Source organism: Dermacentor albipictus, chromosome 10, assembly GCF_038994185.2.
Source record: "Dermacentor albipictus isolate Rhodes 1998 colony chromosome 10, USDA_Dalb.pri_finalv2, whole genome shotgun sequence".
NCBI lineage: Eukaryota > Metazoa > Arthropoda > Arachnida > Ixodida > Ixodidae > Dermacentor > Dermacentor albipictus.
Genome location: NC_091830.1, coordinates 37587044 through 37608308, shown reverse-complemented (window position 1 = coordinate 37608308; position 21265 = coordinate 37587044). Strand labels below are relative to the sequence as shown.

General features: G+C 44.4%; 1 protein-coding gene across 2 annotated transcripts in view; it reads left to right on the top strand.

Annotated features, from left to right (window-relative positions):
- The first annotated feature begins 322 nt into the window (after positions 1-322).
- Positions 323-21265, top strand: part of LOC135911889 (phosphatidylinositol phosphatase PTPRQ-like) — a 39527-nt gene continuing 18584 nt past the window's right edge. For both annotated transcript variants that reach the window (XM_065444236.1, XM_065444237.2), the window contains exons 1-9: positions 323-652; positions 3816-3898; positions 5417-5643; positions 6490-6795; positions 11667-11978; positions 12453-12746; positions 14273-14590; positions 16311-17240; positions 19443-20387. In XM_065444236.1, coding sequence (XP_065300308.1) covers positions 566-652; positions 3816-3898; positions 5417-5643; positions 6490-6795; positions 11667-11978; positions 12453-12746; positions 14273-14590; positions 16311-17240; positions 19443-20387 — 3502 coding nt within the window. In that variant the 5' untranslated portion in view covers positions 323-565. The remainder of the gene's footprint in view (positions 653-3815; positions 3899-5416; positions 5644-6489; positions 6796-11666; positions 11979-12452; positions 12747-14272; positions 14591-16310; positions 17241-19442; positions 20388-21265) is intronic.

Sequence of the window (21265 nt, the reverse complement as noted above, 5' to 3'; positions counted from 1 at the left end):
AACATGCTCGACACTGTGGACTTCCCCAGGGGCCGACGCGAAACAATGAGAAATCGGCAACGCTCCCTCCATCCCTGTCAGATCCTGCAGCGGCCGCGTATCGGCCGCCAAGAGCCCCCCGCGCGAGACCCAGTCAGGGCGAGAACGTATTGCTGCCTCCTCCGCTGCGGCTTCCGCACCCCTTAGCGGAGAGATTGTAGAACGTGCGTTTCCCGTGCACCGCGCAATCGGAGGGAGGGGGGGGGGGGGTGTTGGGGGTACTGGCCCAACAGCTCCGGCGTCGCGTCACCCCCGGTGGGAGCCACCGCGAGCGCAAGCGCACGCGCTCGAAATTTTATCTCCCTGTGCGCGCGGCGACGGCACGGTGAGAGGGAAGGCATGCTTGGCACCCTTCTCTCAGTGGTCGTATATATGCAAAGCCGCGCTATTCGGAAGATCAGGTGGGGTCGTGGCCGATCAGGCGTAGTTGACTGCATGTTGCCCCGAGCGTGGTAGTTGAGGAAAGTTCGGTAAATTCGCAGCCGCCGCTGTGGTGCCGGCAGTGAGAGGCTCGCACCCATTGACAATGGCCGTGGGCTTTGAAATGGCGAAGAGGAACCTGCTTGTCCTGGCGACTGTTACATCGTTTGTAATAGTGACGAGTAACGCGCAGGTAAGTCTGTTTTCCTTTTCCGCGCCCTTATATTTGAGCGGTTAAGCTGGTCTTCTATTGTGACGTTGTAAAACTAAATTATTACATTTCTTTTAACGAAGCACTGCGTTTATCATCATATGCTTAGACGAATGAGCAATGAGAAGCTGTCACGTTTTTGTACTATAATTCTGGGGCCCTCCCAGATGCAGGATGACTATGAAGACACATCTAGGTGCGTAAAATGTGGCCCAGTATGAGAAATTTGATTCCTAATCTATTCATGTTGTCAGCCATGGACATTTTACTTTTTCACTTGAGGCGGGTGTATCTCTTTAAAACGCTACTTGGTTGCATCTAATTGGTTCTAATGTGGTTGTCTCCCTTTAAAATTCTAATTTATGGTAACAATTCCGAATGTTAAATGTGAAAAAAGGTGCCCTTACTCAATGTGCTTGCACTTTTAGGTTCAGAATATTAAAGAACGTATACAATGTGTCCATTTCTCTTATCTAAATGCGTTTCCGCAGACTGAAGCACGATTGAAAAAGAAAGCTCGCAAAGTACAAAGGGATGCGGAAATCTCGGCGTAGTGCCAAGTTGTACGCGAAAAAAGCCTTTACTGTCCTTGATACTATGAGTGGAAAATCGGTTTGGCCTATTCTACAGGCGTCGGTTAATGTGCCAAGAAACATAAATGCCACGTTTACTATGTTATACAAAAGAAGGTGAAGAAGCTTGCATGTTGTGGTTAATGGATTGGAAAATTACGCACAAGGTAACCAACAAACGAGTTGGTATTTGATTACATTGTCAAACCAGTGAACGTAAATTTGCGCATGGGGACGAGTTGTCGGAAAGAAGTGTTGCAATAACTTTTTTACGTTTTCCGCTAAAGTTAGACATAAAAGCTGCTAAATTTTCGTTAAATCTTGATGCAGTGTCGCTAAAATTGCCGATGAAATGCTTGAGAAAATTTTAAAAAATGGAGGCATTTCCTAACATCAACGCACAAGCTAACCTGGCGTAAATCATTTAGCGAAACGTTTCACGTTTCTCTGAGGTCCATGTCATTTGAACTAGACATCAAATTTTCAGTCTGTAGTTGACTTTTACTTTGCTAATGTACTTTATAACTATGGGCAATTATCGCTGAATGTAGGCTTTTACTTTCACATTGTTAGGTTACAAATTCACCGTAATTCGAAAGAAACATGCGTGATCTGATCTTCCAAATACGAAATGGCATATGTTTCGCACTATCCCTGCATGTTTTCTAGGTTTCACTGCGGCTGAATGAAAAGCCGAACTGAGAGGCGCGCACTTGGTAGCACGTTATTTCTATATTTCCTTTTATTTATATAATCAGACATAGTCTAAGAGATGGCCGACACAACAGTCGAACAATGCCTGACGAGATCTCGGTGGCCTTTACATAAGTACACAACAATTTAGTACGCCATGTGTGCGATGTTTAATATGCCAACACAGTGGTATACTCACGTGACTTTTTATGCTAGTAAGATGTTTGGCTTCCGCCCCTTGATCTCCCCAAAACCACCACGCAGGATGTTTTTTCTTCCAAAAGTCGTGAGATTGACTGAGTAAGTCCAGTCGCTCCAATATCTGTGGCTTTATATAGTCGACCTGTCTTATTATTCACCTCCTGCGTTCTAAATCTTGCTATGAAACTTAGTGCAACAGGTCTTGTTATTATTTCTTCACTGCAAGTCTTGCAAACGTACACCACTGAAACGTATTCAGTGAAAGTGCAGAACCATCAACGTTAAGACACATTGAATTTGTTTTCGTAAAGAATAAACAAATGCATTTCGAGAGTGCACTTTAATTTCTGTGGAAACCACCATGTAGTGAAGCAGTTTGAAGACAATAGATAATAAAGCAATCGTCTTTTCAACATGGTCACAGAGCCCATTCGTCGTATAGCCAATTTCTGCCACTTAGCTCTCTATGTAGCTATTTATTACTGAAGTCCATTGCAGAAGTTCATCTTCAAACCAACATTCCTAACTTCGAAGTCGCTAAAATATCACCGTCACTGATGTCGCCGCCCATTACATAAAAAAATTTGTGACTAAACTGACGAGATATTCATGAAATTTAGGGACGAAATCGCTAAAATGACAACACTGTCGAAAAGAGGACAATGAAGTTTTCCATGCCCACAACTGCTACATGAAAACAACACTGTTTGATTGTTAGTTTGAAAATATTTTATTTTCTTCACCCCAAACTTCTCATTTCAAATATATCATTCAATTTTACGGTAGCCTGGTGAATGCCACCGCATCTGCACCAAATTATAGCATCATACTGCATTTCCACTCCATACCAATTTGACGCGCGCTTCGTCTACGAAACAATTTTCACGATATATCGCTTCAAAGTGTAGTCATCTCATCATTGATGAAAACTATAAACTAAGCATTTCTTTTCATCGCGTGTATATTTCGGGTGTTCTATTTTCACATATTATTATTATTATTATTATTATTATTATTATTATTATTATTATTATTATTATTATTATTATTATTATTATTATTATTATTATTTGCTTGCGTTCAGTGCTTAGCTTTATGTTTCTTTTTGCGATATTTGTTGAATTTTTTTTTGTTAGCTGGCTGCTTCGATAGTCATCGTCAAGTGTGCTTGATGATATCTTATTTCCATGCCATTTGACTTACACGCGTGTATATTGTAGTGATGTTTGAAGTATCCTTCCATGCATAGCGCACATTTGTCGGTCTACAGGAGAAATGAGCACATGTATACTAAGTAACCCTTCAATATACCAATACATGCATGTTCAGCCCAGGTGTGTGTTATTGACTGCTGCAAATGCTTGCATGTATCTTTTAGTACGGACAGTGTAGACAGAGTGTTCGCTTTTAGTAACCGAATACTCCTCTTGCTCCGTGAGTATTACGGGTTAGCTACTTGTCTTGTACAATGCATAGCCACATGAACAGAATCTTGTCTCAAGCATATATTATTGCAATACCCTGAAAAAGCGCGGGTTTCAGGCAGAGAGATGCGTACGACGTAATAAAAAGCAGGCTTACCTCTAAAAAGCCGAGTGATGATATTACAATAGACATTTAAAATTTTCTCAGCGATGAACAGTGAGTCTTCATTTTTTTTCACTGATTTCTCTTGACAGGGCCCCACTTGCCCGGAGCCATCGAACCTTGAAGCATCAAATGTCGTTTACAACGCTATCACGTTCCGTTGGGATGTAACAAAGTAAGTTAGTGTATCGCAGAGTTTCATTCCATTATGAGCGTAACTACTTATTCATAATCGAAACTACGTGTTTTCTTTACTAATAGCACTGACGTTTCTTGAACAGTGAATAAATGACGCTGTCAATGTAGAATGATGTGAATGGCGAAGAATGCGTTTGATATTTAAAATAAAAAATTCACTCTGAAAGAAAAACTAATCACGTACATGTGTATGTGTACGTACATGTGTAGTTATGTGCAATTTTCCGCTAGAAACGGTTGGAGAGGGCGGGGGGATGGCACACAGCAACTTTGGTAATAATGAAGCCTTCCTTTGGCAAGGTACTGATAAGTACCGAGTATGCTATAAGAATGTAAGCTGTCGCCTGGGGAAAGTTTTGTGGCACCATAAAACATATGTACAGCAACATGCTTGAATTCGCAAGCACCCAAGGCTTTCGCAGTGTACGTGTACATACTGACCACATAGCTCAGGTTGTTTTCAACTAATAGTAGCGCGCCAAATACACGAATCTTGAAGATCTGAGGCTTCAAGACGTTCTTGTACAGAGGGGATGAACTCGCTGAGAGTCACTGGGTCAAACGGTGACAACAGGCCGTTTTTCTTTACGCTCGTAAAGCTTGCGTGCCGACTAGAACAGTAAGCTCTAATGTGAGGAATAATTCTTTTTTTCATTGTGTTATCTTGAAGGCACTGCAATGTGAGGTTACAATAGCAAATAAATGTCTGTATATTACCTATGTACTTATGTCAGTGCTCAATATCATAAATGTGCATTTCTGAAAACTTATTTTTGGCATTAGCATTCAATAAACAGTTTCAAAGCTAGCAGCAGTCACCTGCTCTTTGTGAAACAGACGGATGGGTAGTGTTTCTTTGCTTCATAAGCGGGTTGGTGTTCAGTCCAGAGCTGACGGCAGAGAAAATGTCATAAGTTGCGAAGTGTCCTTCATGGTTACCACTAATTCGAACACATGATATCAAACAGTGTCAAAATAACACGGGAAGAATAGTAATAGGCAAGGGCCAAAAGTATATTTACGTATTGTTTTTCGTCCAATCAAGTTATAGCACTGTTTCAAACATGTTTTATTGTAAGAGAGGAGTTTTGTCATTGGGCAGAAACACAGACGCAAAATATTTTCGATGAGCATTCGCCATGTCATGGAGACACAATGTATTTGTTCAATATTTCAATCGTAGAAGACAGCTTTTGCTTCAGGACGTCGTAGTGAGCTGGGAACATATTGAACTGTTTGAAAAATAGACGGTGTTGGAACTTGTTTGGACAACCAGTTGTTGGTCCATGTGATGAGCGCGATAATGCTTGCATTACCTTCAACATAAATTGTCGCGGCGTTGATGTGGTGCGAAAGAACAAGGAAACGACGACGTGCTAGAGATGTTTCTATGTGGCGCGAAAAAGGGCGCGTCTGCGGTGCTTGTACATTGCCCACGCGCCATTTTTACACCAATTTCACGACGTTTACAGCTTAAGCGCCTTAAACCACGCAGGTACATACCAAACCCTGTGCACTGCACATGCATGTCGTTGGGAAATTATGGTGAGACATGTTCGGCCAGCAACACGCCGAAAGTCTGCACTACGGGAGTGGCCGGTTACACAAGAGCCCAACCGAGCCTCAGCATCTACACCAACTACACGATGTGCGTACAGACCCAGTGCTCCGGTTCGAACTTCTCCACTGCCGTTTGCAGGACCTTCAGGACGTCGCCTACTGGTAAGATGGGATCCTCTCTCATACCAAAAAGCTCAGGTTGGCCTCAACACCAAAGCTTTCCGTAAACGTAGTGAAATTCGGTTGTCCGACAGTGTTAATATAAAAAAACTACAGTCCCAAAATGGAGGCATGTCATGCACCCAACGGAGTTCCCAAAGTGCAGTGTAAGTTTGTTGGCTAAATGTCTCCAGTCTGAGGGGCACGATAAATATCATTGTTTCGCATGAGAAACTCACCGGAAAAATATAGTTCGAATGATTATTTAACAGAATAAAGAAGCGTTTATGCTCTCTTCAGCAGCAACATGCTAAGATACTTGCCGGACTTGTAGGTAATTTTCATAGCAGCTATACTAATTTTTCATACCGAGGTGTGCTATGCAAGCAATACCAAGATTTGAAGGTGTCGCATTAAGTGCCCTTTGCTGAAATATTGAGGTCTCTCTGTAATAGGTCCCTCGTCTTTTGGCGTCACAAATGCTGAAATTTCTTGCCATTCGCGTGCGTTTATCTCTTCATGTTTCCTCAAATATCAGCGACTGCTCTTGGTGAATAATTTATCCAGTCGGAACCAAACTTTTGATGTTCATGCCCTAAAGCTTGAACTCTTTGCTCGCTTAAAATGTCAAGCTTTATTTCCCACCATTCGTTATACTGCGTCTGCCCGGAAACGCGCAATAATTTCACGCGTCATGTCAGAACAGCCAACATCCTTAGCATGCCTGCAACATGTATTGCTGAAGTATTCAACAAAGTATTCGATACGATATTGTGGAGTGTTGATTTTGTTCGAGCTTCAACGCTGTGTTGCGGCGCACTCTGACTGTAATTCCTCGCTGCCTTCCAGCGCCCAGCCAGCCGTACCAGATCTTCGCTACTAAGCACAGTCCTTCTTCCATCGACGTCAGTTGGCGATTCCCAACGGCACTGAACGGGCCGCTGGATGGCTACCGTATCCGCTGGTGCCAGACGTCCAGCTGTGTGCCCAGCCAGCAGATACTTCGCGGGAACGAAGTCCGTAATTTTCGACTCACAGGACTGCTACCATTCCGCCAATACAACGTATACGTGTGCGGCTTCAACGTGGACCCCTACACCGGGCAAACCCTCTTCGGAACCGAGGCATCACTCAGCGAGTACACCCTACCCACATGTAAGTTACCAAAGATAATCAAGCCACGAATGGGGGTTCGCATCTTGTCGTATGGTACAGGATGGGATATTCAGGTCCCTAGCGGTACACACAGTAGTATGTTCAAGTAACGTAATGCATAAATGCATGTTTCAGTTCGTAACTGTGACCTTCTACTGATACTCGAGTGGCTCCCGAGTTGGAAAACTTTAAATGCCGGGAAACTCTGCGCTCATATTTTACTTCCTACATCAACTAAAATATAGTATTTGCACTGATTCGAAAATCCTCTTGTCTGTCATATGAGCCAACGAAGTGAGTAATGAATCAGTTTTGCTGCGATAGAAAAGAATGCCTAGTGTTAACATTAGTTTTTGTCATCTCGTGCGAAGTTCTTTGTGTGGCGTATATTTAATGGCGCCTAAACCAAAGAACAACAGCAGAGGCGTCATAATACCTCTTTCGAGCAACTCTTTAGACTACACCACTAGTGTCTGTTCCTTCCAGCGGATGTTTCTCATCGAACACATAAAGCGGCGACAGATGAGCGAGAATAAGAGCATCACTAATGCAGTATTCAGGAAAAGGGTGTATTTTCTCGTTCGGTGGCAGATACAAGAGATGAGAGTTGCGTTTTTCATTACGTTAAATGTATTTCGGTTCGTTCAGCATACGGGGTAACTTGCTAGAGCCGCATTTAGTGAATACATCTAACACTACTTGTCGCTAATTCTTTGCAACGGTACTTCCTTCGCAACCTAACTTAAGATCGTTGTGTAGATCAATGAAATGCATCACTCGATAGTGGGTCACGTGCAGAGGTGGCATCGTTGTTGCGTCGCGCCTGACATAACCGGAGCTAAATTTAACCTCTCGCTCGGCGTTCAGAGGCATAACTCGGCAGTACTTTCGTGGATCCGGGCAGGAGTTGTCGTATTTGAGGGTATTCATCTCAGCCATAGAAGTTATATTGCACGACACTAAAACCTACGCACATAAGCATATAAAGGCTTACAAGGCTGCAGTTGGTTACAAAAATTAGACGGTTGTTCAGCTATGGCGCTAAAATATACTTATTGACTAGTTGGTGAGCCATAATATTGAAGCAGCGCATCTAATCTGACAATATAAGCATACATAGGCATACATGTCCTTTCTGTGTGTGCGTATACGTGTCAGGTGTAAGCGCGCTGCTTCAGTATTAGTTACGGACCCCCTGCGTTCGAAGCATGGGCTTCAGAAAATGACGTGGAGACTCCGGCGACAGAATGAAAGAACGCTAATTCGTGGCCACCACCTTTGACCATGGCGGGCCCCTACATGAATAGGGAACGAGTGGTAACGGAAGATCAATTAGGACATTCCCTCTCCCCCCCCCTCCCCGCTCCCAATATCTCTATTAGTAATTAAGCAAATAAGCTTTGTAAAGCGGGAATAGACGTCCTTCTTGTATTCGCGTAGATTATTTGTGTGCCAAAGTAATTGCTAAATTGAATTGTAAAGTAATCATTAGTAAAATGTGCCGCTATTGAACAAGGTCTGCTGACCAACTTAACCTTGGGCCCACTTCCGTGCTCCAAAATAGGCGTATACCAATCACGTGGCTTTTTTTCTGTAATAATATGAAATAGGGGCCACGAAATGAGCCGGTGACCTGGTGCTATGTGTTTGGAAACCTTAGCATGTAAGGCTCACTGGTGCTTAACTTTTATTTCACTGCCAATTGATGTACCGCTCGATAGCCTGTAACTTCATCCAGTACATCTCACATTCCGGTGGTCTCTGCCTAAGTCGCTATTGTTAAATAAATGTCACAGTACAACGTTACGGCTATCCAAAGCCAAAGCTTTTGACTTTACATCAACTTTAGCGAACAACCAAGTACTGCTATCCCCCCTTATACCGCCCTCGCCACGCTAATCACAGGCATCCTAGTAGAATCTGCTGACCTCAAGACGTCTAAATTATCATGCTCTTATAAATGTGTGCAATTGCTCCTCTCTCGCTAAAATGTTTTAAAACCAACCGCGCTTTATGTTTATAATAATTTTGCCTCTCGGCAGCGTTCGTGTTTCAGATTAGGGGTTTGTGTACATGCGCATAGTAGAGCTCGTCTTTAAGCAACATTCATTTACGTGCCTTCTGTATTGACAAAATAGTTTCGATAACGATTGGGTGGAAATCACCCCAATGGATATGCGACGTCAGTGTTCGCTGCACTATCTGTTTCAACTTTATTTTATTCAACCTTATAATGTAGGGCAATCGTACGTGGAACTAGAAAAGTTGATGGGCAACTTTGTGAGCCAAGTCATTAAGGAACTCTTATAGTGCTAAAGCGGAAGTAGCATATTTTCTGGTGATCGCGCTCAACACGCTTAGCCATAGAGTCCGATAACGTATGAACGAGGGTGTGCTGTTTTTGTGTTTTCTTGGAAGCCTGCGCTGTTTATGAAAGTGGAGGAGGAGAAACATTTATTTAAAAAAAAGAAAGGACAAGCAGGTGTCTTTCTGCTTGTGCGGGAGGCGCCTTGAGTCCAGGGCTCCTGCGGCTCTTGCTGTCTGCACATGTGAGCCTAGTGCAATCGGGGATCTGAGGCACCTGATGGACAATGCGAGAATGATGTCATCATTGTGTTCGTTATATTGACCTGTCCATCAGAACAAGTGACATGAAGACCATTATCTGTGGCATGGTCTCTATCTTTCTTCTCAAATAATTTGACAATAGAATCGCGCCAATTGTTGATTGAATGACATAGGGAAATGTCATTCTATGTATTCCCCTGGTGACTGCAACTGCTTGAAAGAGATAAGACAAATGCAAATACGTTTCTTATCTCACACGTGGGCGGCAGCAACCGACAGACTTCCACGTAAGCTGTTGATACGAATGCAAGCCTTCAAATAACTAAGCTCCAGCAATTCGAGACAGAACTTGCCAATTCACTGCAGTCAAACTCTAAAGAGAATGTAGCAGAGCATATTTAAATATATCTCGTTATAATACTACACGTTATCTTATTGTATACCACACGTTATGTCTATGTAATACTTCGCGACACGTGTTAATACCATCGCCTTACATGACAAATGGTTCAGGGACCACTTCACTGCGCAGTGACACTGTTATAAACTGAGATAGTGTCGCCTCAAGGAGAAGCTCTGAATTGAACAAGTGGCGATAGCAAACATCTTATTGTTCAGTGTTTCTAAGCCCATTACCGTGCTTCCTCTGGTAGGTGGCATAATTGGTATAACTGTAGTAATGGCCGTACAAAGACGGCAGAAAAAGGATTACTTCGGACGTAACATCAGAGTATACTCAAATAGAGAAGTGTTAGATTGGCCAAATAATTAGATGCAGAAAATATCACGTGCAAGCACAGCAGTTTATTAGGTTCGGCGTCCCAGCGCATTCAGGAATGGAATGGTAGCATGCACAGCACAGTGTGAGTGTGGGCCAGTTAGTGATCCATGATTTTGGAAACTTACTGCAAGCTAAGCGCGAGACTTGAAGGAAAGGACAAGACCAAGTGGTACTGACAAGTGTAGCATACAACTGTGCCAGTTGAATTAAACAAATCTATGTCAAAGGCACACTTGCCGTCTCATTGTGAAAGGTGGATTCAAACTGTACTAACACAGCATAATGGAGCAAATGGGAGCTCTTGTTCAGGCTTCGTATTTAGATGTACAAGTCAAGCCAAGAAATTTTATAAACTTGAGCAAGGTCTCTAATGTTGCGTTGCCAACTTTTCATAATAACATAAAGCAATAGCATGATGATAAGGCTAGCCAGAAGTAGTAACAAATAGACACACGAGTCACAAAGTAAATAAATAATTGGTTTTCTTTGTATATTGTGACGATGGGATGCTTAAGTTTGGCTGTTTGTCCTTTTTAGTAAACACCAATATTACTGCACTCTAGCGTTCTCGCACAACACTTCCTTTCAACTGTAGGCACTATTTTACCGCCTACGAATTTTCCTCAGCAGCACTTTAACATAGCGCAATGCGCTATCGTTCTGCGTTGTGCATGGGTGAGACATATCTTCCCTAAGAAAACCCTTCGCACAGCCGCTTTCTCCTTTCTAGTGTCGCCACGAAGCTCTCAAATGATTCTCATAGAAAAGCGTTTCCTTGTGGAATGTTTGTTGGCTGTATCCTGCATTTTACGTGAGATGTTATTCTGTAAGGCTATAATGAAATAACTAAAACCCACATACACACAAGCGTTCCTGTAATTACCGTGTGTTTCCGGGAAAACTTTCAAATTATATTGCACTTAGTGTTACATTTACGAATTTAAGTGAAGGACAGGACGTGGACGTACGTAGCGCAAACCATCAACTGTTTAATACTCTAAAAGAACGCGCTTATATACAAAGTAGATATGGCGCGGGGGGGAGATATAAAAAAATATGACAAGATGAGGCCATGCGATCATACTTTGTGCCAGGCATACATCGTTCACTTGCACCCGTTCGACCTAGAAAACTCGACTTCAACTTCGCTAAGCGCGATGGACGGAGTGCTTACCCACATCTCTCTTTCTTTAGCTATCGCTAGCGCCTCCCATATTTCTCGCTCCGTTTTTGTTTTTGATGTGCCAATGACTGTGGTGCTTTCTAGTAGCGGAGAGCATTTTAATTGTTTGCAGTGTGCAGCCAAATTGCTTGGTGTGGTCAGATGCTGGTACGTGTATTTGTGCTCCCGTAACCATGTGTGCGTGTGTGTGCGTGCGTGCGTGCGTGCGTGCGTACGTGTGGTGTGTGTGTGTGTGTTTGTGTGTGTGTGCATGCATGTGTGTGTGTGCGTGTGTGGGGGGGGGTGCGTGTGTTTGTGTGTGTAACCTAGCGCTCGAATTCGTCTGCTTCTTCATTACAGACCCATCCGAACCTTCGTTGTCCTTCACCAAAGTGTCGACGTCGCAAGTAAACGTCGTCGTGGGCGTACCCAAGTACACGAACGGCCCCATAAACGGATACGTGCTGACGTGGTGCCCCAAACTCCGCTGCTACGGTGACAATGTGGGCACGCGTGAGGTGTTGCAGGCCAACGCGGGCACGCAGTCGATTACCGGATTGCAGCCGTGGACGGAGTACGAGGTCACCGTGAGAGCGTTCAACATTGTCCCCACAGACAGCGAGCGAGCGTACAGCGAAGAAGTGAAGGGGTCCGTCGTGCCCATGCCCTTCTGTAAGTCACGGGTTGGTGATTTCAGTGACTCGCTTGTGCTATATAAACATGGCAGCAGACAATGAAACTTCGTAAATACTAGTTTATTCCATGCTATATAGAAACACATTAAGCTGATCAATCACTCCTGCAAAGTATAATCAAGGCCCCTGCAGCCCATTTCTCAAAGTCCATTGCTGCTGAAAAGAGTACTTAGAGGTCTCATGCTCCAACATTTTGATTTTGTGCGCACAAATACTTTTTCTGACAAATCGCATACGCAAGAAAGCCTTATAAGTTATCACAATCTCTTTGCATTTGTAAACACTTATTCCTGTTATTTGTACTACAGGTTTGGTTGCCTAATATATTTCAAGTTTAGTGTATGGACAGACAAATTGACACACAAAATAGGCTACAAGCTTGGCAATTATCTTCAGTATCTCCTCCCAACAGAGTGAGGCGGATAATCATTTTACCTTCCATTGTGCGCAGCTCCCAGTGGTCCACAGAACTTCAAAGCGACTCCCGTGAGTTCAACTTCAATGAAGCTTACATGGGACCTGCCACCACGTTTTGACGTCACTCCTACGCACTTCCGGCTATTCTGGTGCACCGGAGGAGACAAGAACTGCTTCAACTTCGACGTGGGGAATGTGCGGGAGGCGGTAATCTCCCCGCTGGCTCCATACACCGAGTACCGCTTTATGATCAAAGCACTCGTGCAGTTTTCGTCACCCTGGCTAAACAGCGCTGTATCAAGCACCAGCGTGAGGACATGGCCAAGTGGTAAGTAAAATTTAAAAACACACTCGTGATCTGCTGAAACATTCAAGAAGTTGCACAAACCAAACAAAAAAATTCATCAACTGGTCCTACTTGTTTGAGTATGGTTGGGTGCGGCTTCGTATGTTTTAATTTGAGCAGTTGACGCACAAGTTGTGGCAACGAATGGTAGCGTTGAATTCGTCGTCTTTATGCTTGGTCGTTATACGTTTAGCATTGCTGTCAAAGCTGGGCGTGACTAATGTTCATAAGGTGTGTGCCGTGGTGGAGCAAGAGGGTGACTGGTTGCCTACTCAGAGTCGTATGATGGGCCAGCGACATCACCGTGATGGACCAACGCTCCACTCCGGATACCGTAGAGGCAATGACACAGCTTGGGAGAGACATAATTGCGGCACTCTTAGGGCAATGTGGTTACCTTCGTTCTAAAGTGCTCTTCTGCCACAAGAGCTCAGAATATTTCTTTGTCGAGCAAATATTCAATGGGAAAATGGTTGTAATATTTATTTTCGTGAAAGAATCACAAGTCACTCCTGAAATGCTTGAGTGTAAAGGGCAACAGTAGCTTAAATTTACACTCAATGTGCTATAGGTTTAAGTAGACCATATTTGAGTAAGGGAATATTTCAAAGCTGCTGGTATCTGTAGTCGCAATGCTTCTAAAAAATTGGTAACGGAACACGCTGAGGAACGATTAGAAAAACAATTGAGGTTTAGACAGTGGTAAAATCTAAATTCGGCTGTTAGTGATAGTATGATTGTTCCATTCGTCAACACTCTTGATTAGTTGAAGTAAGGTGATTTTAATGAGTTGCTTACATCATCGGACCAATAATTGTAAATATTAATACAAAGTTTAGAAAATTCCAGGAATGCAGAAATGCACAATTCTTTATTGTTTTTCATTAGAATGTTCAGGTCGCCACTTTTAGGTATCAGAATCATTGAAATGGGTTGGTTGGTACGATTTAGTAGTCATACTTTCGGCTCCTAACGAAATAAACACACAATTGTACGGAATGAGTGACGCGTACTTAAATATTGCGCTAGTGTCGTCTAGTACTTTCCTTTCGTCATATGTTTCTTCCGCAACGCAAAGAATGAATTTCATGGTACAGGTGAGCGCTTGCTTGAATGTTTGCATAAATGTCGAACTCTTCAAAACAAAGACAAGTGACTTAGCAGATGGCGCGTACCGACATGCTTCCATGTCCTCGTAACGAAGACATTGCAAAAGCAAGCTGCTACTTTGTCACTTAAAATCGGTCTAGAAACATGCGTAAGTGTCCCACCTACCTGCTGTTATAAGAAATTTATTAAAGTTCAACGAGGCAGCGGTAGATAATTCAGTGGCAATATGTCGCATTAGAGACAGCCGGAAGCCGTCTTTCTCGTGCGCTAATAAATAAGCGCCAATAATGACTCTCCTTGTTATCGTAGGGATATAACTGCACGTTAAGAAGTGTACCGTTTTGATTATTGTTGGAACGACTAGTGGTTGATCAGGAAGTCCCACGCAACCTTTGCAGATCCCAGCAGACCCATCGAACTCAAAGTGGTAAGAACAAAGGCGACGGCGGTAGACGTCTCTTGGAAGGCGCCGCTTGATCCTGCTGGTCCATTGGCCGGATACCGCGTGCGCATATGCCCTGAGCTTGGAACATGCCCCGCCATCGGACTAATCAGCCGCCACAAGACGCTCAACAAGAACACAATGAACCACTCATTCTATGGCCTGGAACCGTATGCAAAGTACCAGGTGCAAGTCAGGGCCTTCAACAGTCTTCCGGACGGAAAGACTGCTGAGGGGGACGTGGCTGCCCTTGCTGTGTCTACGACATCGAGTGGTGAGTTCAGTTGTGATATTCTGAACGGAGGTTGTTTCTTTTGCGCAACCATTCAGAGCAATACCTAACGAAAATACGAAGTTATTCCACTGGCATAAACACCGAATTTGTATACCGTAGTAGATATAGAAAGAAAATCCCAGGTGAACTGAGCCCTTCTTACGTGTTGTGAACGCAAATACACTAATGTCCATTTGAATGGTGCTGAGTTGTCCTTCAAGTTATGGACCCCTCGCGGGCAAGTCAGACCATTGAGATACTTGGCCAACGCCTTCTAGATATCACTACTCGTGCAGTTTGATCCGTGACGTCATGCTACCTTGGCCGACTGCCACAGAAGCTAATGGGGAGGCGGCCGAGTAAGCCGTGGTGATTTTGACGTCACCGTTTTCGTCACGGCGGGCTTCGCAATAAAATTTCGGTCCAAGTAGCATGAAGTCATAAATTAGAGTGCACTGGCCTGCTATCTAGGAGGCACTGGTTTAGCCTAGTGGATAGGTCACTCGGCTCTGAACGTGGGCTCGTATGTCCGATACTTACTACCACCAAAGTTTTAGAGCGCAGCTGTTAGGCGTCCGTTCCTGCACTGAGAGTCGGTGTGCCTCGGCGTAACCGAGCGAACGAGCACCGCGAAAGGTGAAAGCGAAGGCAGAGCGGAGCGGGAGATGAAAGCAGAGTACGCGAGGAGGAAAGCTGAGGATGAGGCCACAGTGAAAGCATGAGGCGGAACGCGGCGGAGGAGGGCGTGACGAAAGGGCGAGGAGCATAGCAGAGTGCCGCAGGAGACTACAAGATGTCACCGTAGTAATGGTGATCTGATTGCATGCGCGACACGAATTGTGTAGTATTTATTTGTGTAGAATTGTGTAGTATTTAAATAACGGCAACTAAAACTCACAGGCGTGAGTTTTAGTTGCCGGGCGATAGCGCATCAACCAGGCCTGCAAAAGACGTAGCTTTGCGAAACAAACTACTTCTCGGCTTTGACATGGCAAATTATCCTTGCCTTTCTGTCTGCTGGTGTGGCGTAGCGGAAAGTGCCGGGCTTGGGATCTGTAGGTTGGACGATCGAATCCTGGTCGGAGCAGTTTTTTTTCTTTTTTTATTGCACTAAAACGCTCCTTGTTGCTTTGTGTATTCAAAAACATATATACGGCGTCCAGGCACCGCATATTTAACGCGCTAGAGCTGTTTTTCGCGCGAGTAGCCAGTGCCTCCCAGCACGCTGCGCTTTCCCAGCGCCCCAGCATCCAGCGCGCTGCATTGGGCCCATAATCCGGCGCACTGGGTCTCAGTGGCACTGGGTTTTGCAATAGGGTAGAACGATAAATATCAACAAAAGGAGCACACGGGTTCTTCTGTATAGCACCATATTTACTTGAAGGAAGCCACTACGCTGACGGTGCTGCTGGTGGACATATTCAGCATGCAGAAATCGGATATCGAAACAATAAACAGTTTGACCATGATGGAACGTTCCGTTATATTTTTCATAATGCTTTCTTGCATACATATTCTTCTATATTCTCCTATTTGCGTTCTCTCCCCTTATGCCTTGCCCGTGAAGGGCTATCATACCAGTTCATCTTCTTACTATGTGCCTTATACATATATTGCGGGTTGAGTGGGGCATTAGTGGTAACTTCATGTACTTGCCAGATGTTATGGAATCTAACACTGCTTAAAGGATACACTATTTTTGTCTTTTCTTTTTCGGCAGAACCAAGCGAGCCAAGAAGCCTGGCCGTCAAAACAATCAGCAGCACAGTTCTTTTGGTCACGTGGCAGCCTCCAAGTCACAAGAATGGGCCAATAAAGGGCTACAACGTCAGCTGGTGGAAGAGTGAGGGCTCTTCGACGCATGACGTGGAGGATCTGTCCGCTGGCCACAGTAACTTTGTCGTGGGCGAAGTGACGTCCCTGAGGATATCGAACCTTCTCCCATACACCACGTACGCCGTTCGTGTCGCGAGGGTGAACGTGGACGGCAACACGACGTTGGAAGGGGCTGCGGCGCACGCCGAAGGTATCACCAATCCCGAACCATGTCCGCCGCCCAGCGACGTCACAGTCGTGGCGGTGGAGATTAATGCCACAACGTCCAAGCTTACCATCAGCTGGTCTCCTCCGAACGCCACCGTGAATCCGCCCGTGGGAGGATATCAGCTTCACGTGTGCCGCGTGGAGAACGCATCTACCTGCTGGGACGCCAACACGACGACGGAGCAAAGGGCGTACGCGATAGAAGCGGTGCCGAACTTCGAGGACTACATCGTCACTGTGAACGCTTACGTACTGAATCATGGTCGTGTGGTTGTAGGCGAATCCGCCACCACTAGTGCGAGCACGGCTGCTCCGAAGATACCCGTCGTCAAGAACATCAACGCAACAGCAGTCAACTCAACATCCATATATGTCGAGTGGAAACCTGTGGCCTCAGTCAATGAACTAGCCATACTGTACAATGTCACTCTAGTGAGCCTAAACGGGGCGGAAGTGGGCCAGGTGTTTGTTAGCGATCCAACAGCGGCGTTCGCAGGGCTTCAAGCGTGGACAAGCTATAGCGTTCAGGTCTCAGCATGCGTGGTGCGGGGATCGAAGCGCCAGTGTGGAACCGCCAGGGCTGCTGACGTTCGGACGTCGCCGTCAGGTCAGTCGACTACTGGTGTGCCGTCTACTACATTGGCTACGTAATAACGGGGATCACAGAGAAGGCAGAATGCATTTAGAACTCTTGCAATATATTTAAAAATACTCGAATTCCCGTCTAGTTAATATTGCGTTTTATTCCGTAGTCGAAGAAGTATGGCTGGGAATATTTGATAGCCATTGTCTCCCGAATCCATATTAACCACTGCGTAGGAAATAGTGGAACGCTGATTTGTTAATATTTCTCGACGGAAAAACAGTAAGAACGTTCTGAAAGAAGTTTCTATATCGTGTAAACAGAAGTGAGCTACAGGGGATTCAATTCCTAATTCAATTTTACTCCCAAGAAAGCACAATGCCGATGGTCGCACGGCTTTGCCATGCAGCTTCGGACTTGTGGTAAAGCAAAAGAGCAACAACATATTACGTATAGTCAGCTAAAATCACCCACTGCAGAAAGATAGAGCTTCCTGCGAGAAAAAATACACATTTTGTGAACGTTGCGCAGATGCACATAAATTATATGCGTACATTTCTGCCAGCATTATAATCCTACAGAGTGAGCAGATCGGGCCAGTAGTATGCCTTCGCACATAATGGCCTAGATTATTTCTTGTTGAGCGCGTTCACAACAGTAATTGACAGGAGGAGATACGCAATCTTGGTCGTAAACTGACATAAAGTTCAACACTGAATGTTGTAACATTTGTTAATGCAAAGAGTATGGTACAGCCGCGTAGCGACATAGGTAGATATCAAGGAGCTGAGAAAAATTGCACTCACTGCCAAGCGCAGAACCTTCTCATGTCATGTTGTCATTGGGATGCATTTATTGGAGTGCATGCGAGTTTGCGTTCAAAAACATACTTGATAGCGAATTTTCTGAAACTTTTTTTCTTACATAAACGTCTAATACGTCTAATTGTCTCGGGCGACATTTCGCTGTCCCTACAAAAAATTGCAAGCGTGTTTGTCAAATGAAATACCTCCTAAACACTACTAATACCAGTGGACAGAGAAAAATACAAGAGAACACTATTCATTGCCTAAGCAGACGAAGATACCAAGTCTGTGTTCAAATCTATATATTTTTACACGTGCTACATATGCGTCTTCATGAGCCCATGGCCCGAAACCCTTAACAGAAAAATAAACTTTATACTGTTGTACCATTAGGTGTATTGTGTTTCTTTACTGCAACCAAGTATGGACGATGATGCAATGTAAGACGAAAGGATACACAGTGGAGCGCGAAGATTATTTGTTTATTATAATTCTGTCACTACAGCGACTTTGATGCACATTTTGAATGCCTTGCTTCAGCTGGGCCAGAAGTCGCTTCCAGTTTTCATTATTCCAACAGCTTCCTCCCCTCCTCCCCTAACACTCACGCTTATATGCTAAATAATCAAATGGCAAAACTTTGACGGACGGCAAGAAACCTGTCAGAAGAAGAAACCAATACTGCTGAGAGTTTCGCCTTTACCCAGTGCATAAAACAGCTGAAGAATCTTTGCAGATAGGGAAGTAACATCACACCCTGCACTTCAGGTGCAGGAAGACGCCACTGCTGCATGCATGGCAAGCTGGTAGTTACGACGGCCCAAACTTAAGCAAGCAATATTCAGTGCATGTTAACTTTCCCGATAATAGATAATACAAGGCTCCCCGAGACACCACAGTGGTCACCATTGATTTGAAAGGTGAGCAAATGCTTTCGCATGTGAACTGCCCAACTTTTGCTTTTTTGCGAGCAAACACGCACTGATGATCATTGTGTGCCTCAGGATTACATGGTAGCACGTATTATAAATATCTGTGTGCTGGGAAACTATTTTAGGTTTTCGCAACATAAGATCTTTAGGTTGGTTATCAATCAATAAAAATCGCATGATATATTATTGTAAAAGATCGCTTAATACCATTCCATATTTGAGATCATACGTGCAGTATATGCTAGTATGCACCTTGGATTCAATATGTATCTCAATATATTGCATTAAGTGAATACGGGAATCTACTGAAAAAAGAAACGCATGAATTACTTATATATACGCATAAAGCAAGCCCATGACGAAGCCGAAGTAACGTTCACAATATCGCGAACATCATATATAACTGCAGAGTTTTCAATAGAGGCTATCTTACACTACCAGCTGTATAAAACCTATTTTATCATTTATTCTTGCTCCTTATCTTGCAGGATCGAGCAAGCCAACAACGGTCCGGACTAGTACCAACAGCACTGCCATACACGTAACGTGGGAAGAACCTTTACACCCCAATGGACCGCTACTGGGGTACGACGTTGCATGGTGGTTAAACAACGCTACACAGAACGAGAGCGACGACTCAGCTCAAATACATAAACGAACAGTCTTTCTGGAAGGTGCTGTTTTCTCGCACATCATAACCGAGTTGCAATCGGCGGCCACCTATGTGATCGAAATACGCCGAGTTAACGGAGAGAACTCCACCTTGAAAGGTGCTGCAGCCCGAGTTGAAGCTTCAACCGCTCCTGACACATATTCTAAACCGGAGGACGCTAACTTTACCATTCACAAAATAAACGCAACACATTTTGCCGTTAACATAACATGGAACCCGCCGTACTCATCGGCAAAAGGCACTGAACTGGAAAGGTATGAAATCTTCGTCCAACGCATCGAAGAAGGCAAGCCTCCAGTCATCTTCACGGCCAACCCTGTCACCACTGAATATATCTTCGAGGTCGCCAATATGAACCCGTTCGTTGAGTACGTAGTTCAGATCAGAACGTACGCGAGGTTCGGAAGCACCGTAGTCAAAGGTGAAGCTGCGGAAGTGCGCGTCAGTGTAGACGCCAGATTTCTTCTTGTCGTGTCTGACGTCGAAGTGGACAGCTCGGCCCATGGTGTCGCAGTGGTGAGCTGGAAGTCGAGCTTGGGAGTCGATGTCGCATCCAGCAGCGCAACGTATGAGGTTAGGCTGATTTCCACCGAAACCGGAGAGGAAATGGAGGGCACCGTCGTGAGCTCCCTTCAAGCAACTTTCACAGGCCTGAAGCTTCGCACCAACTACACGGCGCGGGTGAAAGCCTGCGACGTGAGGGGTCATGTTCGCAAGTGCGGAGACGTGAGCGAGGCGAGGTTCCGGACACCGAAGGAAGGTTAGTCTATCTTACGTGACAAGTACAGTATTTATCACAAATCTGTTCTCCAGAAATGCGCGAGTTGACGAAAGTTTTATGAGGAATGAAAGCGAAAACACGTCATGCACCTCGGAGTGGCACGAAGTCAAGATAGAAACACATGTAAATTTCTCAGAAAGAAGCTTGGCAGTTGAAGAAAAATGTGTTCTTCTTCCGGGGATCAAACCTGAAACTAATGGAAAGGGACTTCCTTAATATGGCTTAGTGCTGCTCTGTCGCGAATGGCGATTTTTCATTTCCATATTTCACAGTGTATTTATTTCTAATCGGAAGGACATATGGCGTTCTGCTCAGTCCAAAATAGCGCAAATACATTATCACTCCAGTGAAGCTTTAGCAAAGCGAATGTGCTTCACTTCTGAGACGGAATCTAAATTTCTGGAATAAGCGGTATTATCAACTTTCACATTTTCTCATTTCTTGCCATTGTGTTTAAGGATGACAGAGCGGGATATTACACTGGTCATAAACTATAGCAATTGTTTTACCGTGAACCTTAATTTTCTTTCTCTTGTCCCAATAGAAGATAAAACAACGTGTACGGATCTACTATCCGAACAAACTAAAGAATTCACTTGCGCCTCAACTAAGAATTTGAGTGCAGTGACACTTGTTAAGCGGCTCCCACGAAGTATATCTTGTCGCGGTTCTCTTTTACGGTGTGTTTATAAACAGAACGCTGATAAGAGAATGTTTTCGGGAGAGCAGTCTTGCAGACAAAAGAACCTGAACATAAGTTCCGTCAACGCCAATCAAATCAGAAATGCTTCGAAGCAGCTGCTGCACATTCACCCCGCCCATGCAGCGAAATTGACGCGTGTACTTCTAAAAAGAAA